The sequence below is a fragment of the Procambarus clarkii genome, chromosome 45 (assembly GCF_040958095.1).
Source record: "Procambarus clarkii isolate CNS0578487 chromosome 45, FALCON_Pclarkii_2.0, whole genome shotgun sequence".
Classification (NCBI taxonomy): domain Eukaryota; kingdom Metazoa; phylum Arthropoda; class Malacostraca; order Decapoda; family Cambaridae; genus Procambarus; species Procambarus clarkii.
In genome coordinates, this window is record NC_091194.1 from 35,627,445 (window position 1) to 35,638,857 (window position 11,413).

Below are 11,413 nucleotides of genomic sequence, written 5' to 3' on the forward strand. Positions count from 1 at the left end.
CCAATGTTTTCGCAATAGAATGTTCTATGAGCCCGTAGGTAAAAAAGAGCAACAAAGCGTAAGATAGAATAGCACCATATATAAAACAACGCTGGTACATATCAGTGAGCGTCAAACACACACGAAATGTGTGTGTTTGATGGTGGTCAAACGATGTTTGATGTGTTTGATCAGGTGATGTCCTGATCCGCATAATTAAAGTATGAATTATGTTGAGAAAAAATAAGAAAAAAGGGAAAAAACAGGGGTGGGAGAAACATGACAGAAAAAGAGTAAAAATACAATTTGGTCAACAAAACAGCATTGTTTAAAATAAAAGATATGGATTGACATTTTGGGGGTTAGGTTGGTAGGTTACATTGAGTTAATTAGGTAGTACTTAGTGTTTATCTGTTATAGATAGGAGCTGCCTGGTATGGGCCAATAGGCCTTCTGCAGTTACCTTTGTTTTTATGTTTTTGCCCTGTAACCTAAATGGTTAGAGAGGCACATATATGGGCTTAGGGACTGAACCCCACACTACATTTAGCTAAGCTGGTTACAATCTTGATGATATAGTTACAAAATTCTGTATAAGTCGTCACATTATCAATGGGTTCGAGATCAACCACAATTTCCTGAATAGATATAACAAAGGGGATATTAATAGGGTATTAAAATTGTCAACACAAGATAGAACACGAAACAATGGGTATAAATTGGATAAGTTTAGATTTAGGAAAGACTTGGGTAAATACAGGGTCAGTAACAGGGTTGTTGATTTGTGGAATTTTTCTTAACTTATAAATTTATCTTTATTTATCTTAAACTGGTTGGGAGAGGTACAGTTTTTAACATAATTGGGAAGGTCATTCCACATTCGAGGTCTCTTGATTTGTAAAGCATTTCTAGTTTGACTAAGTCGTACTCTTGGAATATCAAATAGGTATTTGTTTCTGGTGTGGTGCTCATGGGATCTGTTACAACCTTCTAGGAAGCTTTTAAGGTCAGGATTGACATTACAGTGCAGCGTTTTATATATATAAAATACACATGAGAGTATGTGCAGGGACTTAATATCTAACATATTCAGAGATTTGAGTAAGGGGTCCATGTATACTGCCCGGTTGCCTGAAATGCTATATAGGCCTACTATAGTGGCTTTAGGTATTGTATGCACTAGCTCTATCTATAAATCCAACATTATGTTTGTAAATCAACTATGTATGTATGAAAAAAAATGACTAATACGTTCGGCGAATGACTTTGACTTCAACTTCACTTTGACTTCGTTCATGTCATCGTATTTTCCGTAATATATAAAGGTTATGACAATGCAATTATATTATTGTGTGCAAATAAGTTTGAAATTTCATGTACCCTAAAAATATTAAAATAAAGAATAAGAATAATTAAATAATTGTTGTAGTAAATTGTCACACGTTCATCATACGCAAACGAACACACAGTTTGGAGCGTCAGTACAAGACCGCCGCCATTTTAAAACACGGCTTCGAATGTAAGTAATGTTTTTCTCGTACTAACACTGTGTTATACAATAGATTTGGTCTTGAATTCACAAATTTAGTTGTTACATCTGACAGAGTATGTTAGACGGTGTAATGCTGGTCCATGTTAACGTATTTGTGGGCTTGGTTGGTTTAAATGTGGAGGCGAGGCCTGGCAGTGCTGGTGTATGTGGAGGCGAGGCGAGGCCTGGCAGTGCTGGTGTATGTGGAGGCGAGGCCTGGCTGTGCTGGTGAGTATGTGGAGGCGAGGCCTGGCAGTGCTGGTGTATGTGGAGGCGAGGCCTGGCTGTGCTAGTGTGTATGTGGAGGCGAGGCCTGGCTGTGCTAGTGTGTATGTGGAGGCGAGGCCTGGCAGTGCTGGTGTATGTGGAGGCGAGGCCTGGCTGTGCTAGTGTGTATGTGGAGGCGAGGCCTGGCAGTGCTGGTGTATGTGGAGGCGAGGCCTGGCTGTGCTAGTGTGTATGTGGAGGCGAGGCCTGGCTGTGCTAGTGTGTATGTGGAGGCGAGGCCTGGCAGTGCTGGTGTATGTGGAGGCGAGGCCTGGCTGTGCTAGTGTGTATGTGGAGGCGAGGCCTGGCAGTGCTGGTGTATGTGGAGGCGAGGCCTGGCTGTGCTAGTGTGTATGTGGAGGCGAGGCCTGGCTGTGCTAGTGTGTATGTGGAGGCGAGGCATGTACAACACTCCCCAATAGGAAGAAAACCCACTGGGTTCTAGGCTAGGTTAGGCTTATCTGTAATAATTGAATTAAGCCTAGCAAAGCCTAGAACCTAGTTCAGTAATTTAAAAAATGTTGTAACTTGAAAAATGCCATTCAATACATTACACAATTTAAATATTTTCAGGCAATCAACACAACCCTCATGTTGGCTAACCCTCTCTCATGTTGGTCAATAATTTAATTATTTTTTTATGGAGTAATCTTTGCTGTTGAAATGTAGTCTTTTTGAGACTACATTTCAAATGTAGTGTGTGTGGAGGCGTGTATGTTAGGTATTACCTAATATACACGGTGTAATATATCTATCTGTGTGAAATAGATTAAATCCATTTATTTGATATTCAGCTAATAGTTCTGTATTTTCTACATTCATCCATGTTTTGGTAAGTGCAATAATATGTATTGTTTCATTGCAGATTAGAGATTCAAGATAGTTCTAGATTTCCGAAGTACTGAAACGCGCGCCATACAGGCTTGGTGGATCTAGGTGCAAGGTAAAATTATTTACATTTACTTTTGTATTTATGTTTTGTATTTATATGCATATATGCATTTATATGCATTATTCTATAGAATAATAGATCTCGTAATAATTTTGCAAAAATAGTGGCATTTACTATTTTTAAAAGATTATTAAAAAATTTACTGATATGGTGCATTCGGAAGGGCGAAGAGGGAGAACGGCCTGTTGACATAGCTCGGGTGCAGGGGGGGGGGGGTTGTGTAAAAGCCTGGTTTGTGCCTCGGAGAGGCTATGGGATCCAGTAAGTTCAGTAGAACTTCGGTTTCAACCCTTTTACCCTGTTGTAGCTCAGTCGATTAAGGCAGTGTCTGGGATGCTCCCGGACGCAGGTTCGAATCCTCGTCACGGCCCTTGTGGATTTGTTCATTTGATGCATCACGTTATTGTGATCTGTGTGTGTAATTCTTCACTTGCTACAGCAACAGGAATGTGTGTGTATGTATTTGTGTTGTTGAATATGACCGAAAGTGTAAGATTAATGATTCTAACACAAATCGTCTGAATATTTGTTTTTCTTCACTGTCGAGAGTAGTTAAAAAAATTTACTCGAGTTTATTTTCACACTTTATTTATGGTCCTTAAGTCCCTCTCCTTAATGCTGCTGCTGTTTCTCGCATCTTTGCATCGCTTGTATGTTTGGGGGTTTGGCCTCTTGCTATATATTGATTCCATTTGTGTGTGTTTGGGTCTCAGGCCCTCTCGCAATTTCTGTTGAACAAACCCCTTTTCCTAGTTCTGCATCTCTCCTTTGGTACAAATTTTGTTGTGCTTTTATCATATATTTCACAAAACTTGACATACATTTCATTTACTTCATGTCCTATCAGCAAGTGTTTGTCAAATTCTTTAAGGAAAGTTTATCATCCTGATTGCAGATCTCTAGCGATATTATGTCAACTTCTTGTGGATTCGCAATCATTATTTAATTTACCTTTAGGTGTTCTTTCACCAGCACAGCAACACTGTACCTCTCCCAACCAGTTTAAGATAAAAACTAAGTACTAACTAATTAACTCAATGTAACCTACCTTACCCCCAAAATGACAACCCATGTCTTCTATTTTAAACAATGCTGTTTTGTTGACCAAATTGTATTTTTGTTTTTTCTGCAATGTTTCCCCCCCCCCCACCACTCTACCACCACATTGAGTTTAGTAGCTCTGTGCACGTCAGGTGCTGTTTAATATACAGACCTACTCCTCCATTTGACCTAGTTTCTCTATCACATCTATATCACTTTGTGCTTTAGCCCTGGTGGAGCTTGGTCCACCAGGCTGTTGTTTGGAGTGGCCCGCAGATCCACATACAGTCTGCATATGATATACAGTCTGTTGATCAATTAAACTACAGTAGTTAGTTTTTATCATCCGAATGCACCAATATGTGTTCATTCTTCCCAGATGAAGGAACTAGGTAATATTCATCATCTGAATGCACCATCTGATGCTTTAACACACTCATGATACACGAGAGGTTTAAAAAACTTTTAAAACTTTTAAAACTTTTTGACCTATGTATTTAAAAGCAATTCTAAAGTTAAAAAGTGTAGCATAGGCCCCTCGCAGAATGTTCTTAATATGATCCTCAGGTTATAGTTTTCTATCTAAAACCACCCCTAGATCTCTTTCTTGATCAGAATTCTTTATAGATCTCAGTGGCTCGATCATAGAAACTGCTCTAAATCCTTGTTGGCCTGGATTGTGGAGGTCATTGGTCTCTATAAAACTAGTAATCTGACTCCTGATCACTCTCAAATAATTTTATTATGTGGGATGTTAGTGCAACTGGTCTATAATTCTTTGCCAATGCTTGTGTTGTGTTGTGTTGTTTTGGTAGTGATGTGCAATGTGTTGTTTTGGTAGTGATTCGTCCAGTTCTGGTAGTAGTGCGGTTGTTGTGTAGTGTAGTACTTGTGTGCTTGTTAATGACTTGTATTCCAGTCTTGTGGGTATCTCCTTTCCCCTACGGGCCAACTGCTTTGTTCTTACCTAGCATTTTGCTTTGTTTGGGTATGAATGTTTGTGTGCCGTATATTTTGCAAAATTTGCCATATATCTCATTATTTACTCCTCTGCCTAGCAACAAGTCTGTCTAATTATACTCATTAACTGTTTTTCAAAGTTCCCCATAGTGTCCTTTATTGAAATCGAGTTCATGAACCGTTTCAATGTTCTTATTTTCTTCTAGATTATATCTTAAAGTATATTTAAATGTTATTGTTATTATTGTTATTAAATGTTATTGTGACATTGCATTGCAATTGAGCTATGTTGTTTACCATACCGTTCATTTCGTGAGTATAAGTATAGATGCCACACTTGTGACAGGTAAAACCATGCCTTTTTTGAAAAACAGCACCGTCTGTTGCACGTAAGAGCAACCCACACTATATTATGTTGCGATATTATTTCAATATTTCCGATTGTATTGATAATTTGAATTTTCATAGATTTCAATTTATTTTCATTTCGACTTAATAATTTTGTGTGACATTGCATTGAAATTGAGCTGTGTTGTTTACCATACTGTTCATTTCATGAGTATAGTTTATTTTTTTATTTTTTTCATTTCATTTTTTTAGCTGTTCTTATTTTTCAGTGATGGGAATATCAGATCATTTGATGTTCCCAATTTTCTGATGGAAGCATCAGACCATTATAGAATGCATCGGATGAGGTAGTTTGGAATGGTGGGGAGGACGAGAGGGGGGTATGGTGGGGAAGACGAGGGGACAGAGGAGAGGGTAATGGTGGGGAGGACGAGGGGACTGGGGAGTTGGGGATGGTGGGGACAGGGGAATGCTGGGAGGACAAAGGGACAGGTGAATGGGAGATGGTGGGGGAGGAAGAAGGACAGGGGAGGGGAAAATGGTAAGGAGGACGATGGGACAGGGAAGTGGGAATAGTGGGGATGATGTGGGGACAGGGAAGTGGGAAGGACGAGAGGACTGTGGAATGGGGAATAGCAAAGTGAATTATAATTATATATATTAATTAATTCTTATAAATTTCCAGAAGCCTGTATCAACACCCACACTAATGCAACTGAAAGAGATGTTGAGACAAGTATTGCTGATATGTTGAAGAACGCCCCAAACAAACTCGGTGGAAACAGATACAAGGTAAAGTTTGCCAATTTGCTGTAGTCTAATTCAATTTCTTTTTAGTAATCTTCGAGAACATTTATGCTATGAATAAGATAAAATAATGTAACTGATTTTGATTTATTTACTATTTATTATTTATTTACCGTTATTAGTATAATAGATCTCGTAATAATTTTGCAAAAATAATGGCATTTACTATTTTAAAAAGCTCGGGTGCAGGGGGGGGGGGGTTATGTAAAAGCCTGGTTTGTGCCTCGGAGAGGCTATGGGATCCAGTAAGATCGTCCTTCCTTTCCTCCCTAGAATCTGGATGTAGCAGGTGCTCAATTGTCAAAAGTGAAAAATTGGTTTTGTCTTCCGAATGCACCATTTGTGTAAATTTGCTAATAATCTTTTAAAAATAGTAAATGCCATTATTTTTGCAAAATTATTACGAGATCTATTATACTAATAACGGTTTGATAAAATACAGTAGACTGCCTACTGGATAATAGTTCCAGTCCACCTGTAGACAGGGATCTCACATCAGCTTGTATATTATACAAGGATAAGATTTGATTTACTTTTGTATTTATATGCATATATGCATTTATATGCATTATTCTCTAGAATAATAGATCTCGTAATAATTTTGCAAAAATAGTGGCATTTACTATTTTAAAAAGCTCGGGTGCAGGGGGGGGGGGGTTTGTGTAAAAGCCTGGTTTGTGCCTCGGAGAGGCTATGGGATCCAGTAAGATCGTCCTTCCTTTCCTCCCTAGAATCTGGATGTAGCAGGTGCTCAATTGTCAAAAGTGAAAAATTGGTTTTGTCTTCCGAATGCACCATTTCTGTAAATTTGCTAATAATCTTTTAAAAATAGTAAATGCCATTATTTTTGCAAAATTATTACGAGATCTATTATACTAATAACGGTTTGATAAAATACAGTAGACTGCCTACTGGTTTTACCTGTAATAAGGTTTGATACAGATGATTATGATTATGGTTTTGGCCTCCACCACCCTCTCACCTAACTTGTTCCAACCATGTCTACCACGCTGCTTGCGAAAGTTAATTTTCTAATATTTCTGTGGCATCTTTGTTTGGTTACCTTTTACAATATCTTCTTTTTATTCTACCATCTAGTTTTGGCATTTTATGCCTCTAACCTGGGAGCCACTTATTGGCAAGTCTATACCTTTACCAGTTGATGTGATTCTTTAGATATGGGCACCATATCTCCAGGTGTCCTACACAATTAGCTTTAATTAAATTTTCCAAAATTATCACTTACACTTGTAATACAGGGTTCTAGGTTCCCTATAGTGTCCTTTATTGAAATAGAGTTTAACAACAATTTCAATGTCCCTATTTTCTTTTAGATTATATCTCAACATATAATTAATGTCCAACAGGACATGATTACTCTTTCCAATGGGAGGATGGTATTGAATATTTGATCTAGTACTGATGGAATAATTTATATAATAATCACTAGAAATTATTTCGATAAGAATTTGAATTTATGCATGTCTTTGTTTTGGCATGCCTCTATTTCCATATGTTACATTTCTGCATGTCTCCAATTCTGGAAGTGTTCACTTTTGCATGTGCCTGACAAGGATGTTATATGCACCAGCTTTAATTATCACACATTGTATATAATGAATGACTTATTTTTAGAATTTTAATACATATTGCATCTGTCAATACATTATTAACAATAATATAGGTAATATGGTAGTCTAATGTAGAAATTTGACACTCTTTAACAGAATGTACGAGTATAAGCGAAAAAAAGCGACTCCAATACAACAACAGATGGATGCAAGTATCAAGAAGGCTAAAACGTATACACAAAATGCATCCAAATACAGCTGTACACACTAGTGAACCCATTAATCTTACTGAGGCAGCATCAAGTTCAGAGATTGAGTCGTCAGACAATGACATTAGTTCTTTTGAAGCTGAGTCAAATCAAGAGTATGGATTAGGCTCTGAAATTGATGATTTACACATGAATCTTACTGATATTCATGATGTATTATCTAATTCTCAAAGTGAGGAGGAGAATGATGACCATGATAATCATCATTCACTTGTTTACCCACAGAATTTATTAATTCAGTGGGTAAACAAGAATGGTGTTACACACAATGCTGTTGATGAATTATTAAAAATTTTGAGGCAAATGGGAATTGACTACTTACCAAAAACAGCAACAAAATTTTTTAATGCATTCATAAAAGCTATAAGCTAATGTAATAATTCAATAATTTCTATTTGTAGTTTTATGTATTTAAAACTATTTTGTAAATATTTTCTATACAATGCTAATACGCTTCCACCCCTGACAGAATCTTGTGGGACCAACAAGTCTATCTACAGGCCGAGTACAAAACCTTCCCCTCAAACTCCAAGACAAGACAGAACTGAAAGCTCTCCTTTCGAAAAATCTAGTAAGTACCGATTTATTATGTGTTGATTATTTTTTGTTATACATACAAGAAAATACATTGAGGGAGAGTACAGACTTGAAATTTTACATTCTTGTAAAGCAACTAAGTAGATGATGGTAGTATCATCAAACAATACAGGTTTAATCATGTTAGAGACATAAAGCAGATCATTGATGTATATAACAAATAGGAGGGGGTCTAAGGATGCTGCCCTGTGTCACCCCTATCATAGAATGGGAGAGGTTACATAATTGAAGGCTACATGACAGTAGCCCATTTGACAGTGACCTGACACCAATGTGTCTGTCACTAAAATAGGATCCACTAAGGATCAATACATATATCATATATGTGCAACACTAAATGCTTGTTCTAGTAAGCCTTTTTTTTTTTGCAGTAACAGAAAAAATGGAATACATAATGAAGGAATTATCAAAATTGACATTTTTATCAGGGGATATCCTGAATATTGTCAAAATGACGGAAACCCATATGTCAAAAACACATGGAGATATACCAATCCTGGAAGACATTCTTCCATCCCCACTTGAAACTGTTGAGCAGGTGGAAAGTCTGTCACATGAGCTAAAAGTTAACAGTGAATATAAAAAGAGTATGGTAAGTGTTGCTTAATTCTTTTAGCCTGAGTATGGTAAGTGTTGCTGAATTTTTTTAGCCTTGTACATATGTCTTTTGATTAGTTTTTTTGCAGATGAAGGAAGGTGGGGTGGCACATAATTGATTGTTCAGTGTTATGTTTAAGGTACAAATAAAACAAAAGCAAAAGTTACTCAAATTCGTTGATTTTTGTAATAGTTAAGAAGGAAAATATTTTAATGCTATTTATTTAATACAGTTGGAAATTAGAAAATCTAATGTTGAGATTGAAAGATATATATTATTCTCTATTACCTTACAGCTTATGCATTATTTTAACAGGTCCAGACGCTGTCTCAAATGGGCGGTGCAAGCTGTGGAGACACAGTGAGACGAATGATGAGGAGGATAGGGACCTATGGGGTCTGGTCTCAGTATTCACTCGTTGGGCGCAAGAGGAAACGTGTCTTCAAAACCTTGGATATTTGTAATGTAATAATAAGTACGTAAATTTGACATTTTTTTGGATTATATATATGTCTGCATGTATTATGTATTATACTTGCATGCTTGTTAATGACTTGTATTCTAGTCTTGTGGGTATCTCCTTTCTCCTACGGGCCAAATGCTTTGTTCTTACCTAGCATTTTGCTTTGTTTGGGTATGAATGTTTGTGTACCTTCATTGTATATTTTGCAAAATTTGCCATATATCTCATTACTCCTCTGCCTAGCAACAAGTCTGTCTAATTATACTCAATAACTATTTTTCAAAGTTCCCCATAGTGTCCTTTATTGAAATAGAGTTCATGAACCGTTTCAATATCCTTATTTTCTTCTAGATTATATCTTAAAGTATATTTAAATGTTATTGTGACATTGCATTGCAATTGAGCTGCGTTGTTAACCATTCTGTTCATTTCATGAGTATATTTTATTTTCTATTTTTTCATATCATTTTTTTTATCTGTTTTTATTTTTCAGTGATGGGAATATCAGATCATTTGATGTTCCCATCAGAAAATTGGGAAAGTCAGATCTTTTGATGTTCCCAATTTTCAGATGGAAGCATCAGACCATCATGGAATGCATGGGATGAGGTAGTTTAGAATGGTGGGGAGGACGACAGGGGGGATGGTGGGGAAGACGAGGGAACAGAGGAGAGGGTAATGGTGGGGAGGACGAGGGGACAGGGGAATGGAGAATGCTGGGGAGGACAAAGGGGACGAGGGGACGGAGGAAGACTGGAGAACAGGGGAACACCTAAATAAAAGCCAACAATGTTATTACTCTGTGGCTTCTTGTCTCCTGACAAAAAGAATTATAATTATATATATTAATTAATTCTTATAACTTTCCAGAAGCCTGTATCAACACCCACACTAATGCAACTGAAAGAGATGTTGAGACAAGTATTGCTGATATGTTGAAGAACGCCCCAAACAAACACGGTGGAAACAGATACAAGGTAAAGTTTGCCAATTTGCTGTAGTCTAATTCAATCTCTTTTTAGTAATCTTTGTGAACATTTATGCTATGAATAAGATAAAATAATGTAATTGATTTTGACTAAATATGTAGATATATTTAATTTTCTGAGCACTAATAATGAAAGAAAACCAAAATAAGAGGTGGCTACTATCTCTAATAATGGGCTGGAATAATACAGGATATAATAATATATATATATATATATATATAAATATATATACATATATTTATATATATATATATTTATTTATATAAATATATATATGATATATATATTCTATTCTATTAGTCTATTCTATTCTATAGTTTTATATAGATTCTTGTTTTAGTTTTTTTCTATAATATGGAAAGGGTTTTTAATTAATAAATTAAATATTATATAATAAAATAATGTATTATTGAAAACAATTAGTAACAAACAATATTTCATTACAGGGTGGTGAAGCAAGAATACATGTGCATCACATAGCAGAGTCGGATATGACGAATAATGAAAACAGCGGAGAGCCTGGTGCATGGCATACCGCTGAATCTTCTCTAATGTCTATATAGAAGAATCTTTGTTTCTGTGTGTATATATGTATATATATCATTAATAAAATATATATATATATATATATATATAACCTATATATATATATATATATATATATATATATATATATATATATATATATATATAACTGAAAACTCACACCCCAGAAGTGACTCGAACCCATACTCCCACAACTGGTATGTACAGGGACGCCTTAATCCGCTTGACCATCACGACCGGACATAAGGAAGTGATAGCCGAGGCTATATGAACCACTTCCCCGCCGGCACTCGGATGGTAATCTTGGGCATAGCATTTTATCAAATCACCTCATTCTTTGGGGCACACGTGAGGAACACAAATGCAAACAAGCCTGAATGGTCCCCAGGACTATATACAACTGAAAACTCACACCCCAGAAGTGACTCGAACCCATACTCCCACAACTGGTATGTACAGGGACGCCTTAATCCGCTTGACCATCACGACCGGACA

At 36.5% G+C, this 11,413-nt stretch overlaps 1 protein-coding gene and 1 long non-coding RNA gene across 2 annotated transcripts in view; both read left to right on the top strand.

Annotated features, from left to right (window-relative positions):
• The first annotated feature begins 1,469 nt into the window (after positions 1-1,469).
• Positions 1,470-5,872, top strand: LOC138350374 (uncharacterized). Its single transcript, XR_011222067.1, has 3 exons — positions 1,470-1,498; positions 2,643-2,720; positions 5,764-5,872. It is a non-coding gene; the product is annotated as an uncharacterized lncRNA (long non-coding RNA).
• Positions 5,873-7,376: 1,504 nt separating this feature from the next.
• The window catches only part of LOC138350336 (uncharacterized), an 11,821-nt gene continuing 7,784 nt past the window's right edge, over positions 7,377-11,413 (top strand). The window contains exons 1-3 of the mRNA XM_069300962.1: positions 7,377-7,897; positions 8,195-8,296; positions 8,694-8,880. Of these exons, the coding sequence (XP_069157063.1) occupies positions 7,663-7,897; positions 8,195-8,296; positions 8,694-8,880 (524 nt within the window). The 5' untranslated portion in view covers positions 7,377-7,662. The remainder of the gene's footprint in view (positions 7,898-8,194; positions 8,297-8,693; positions 8,881-11,413) is intronic.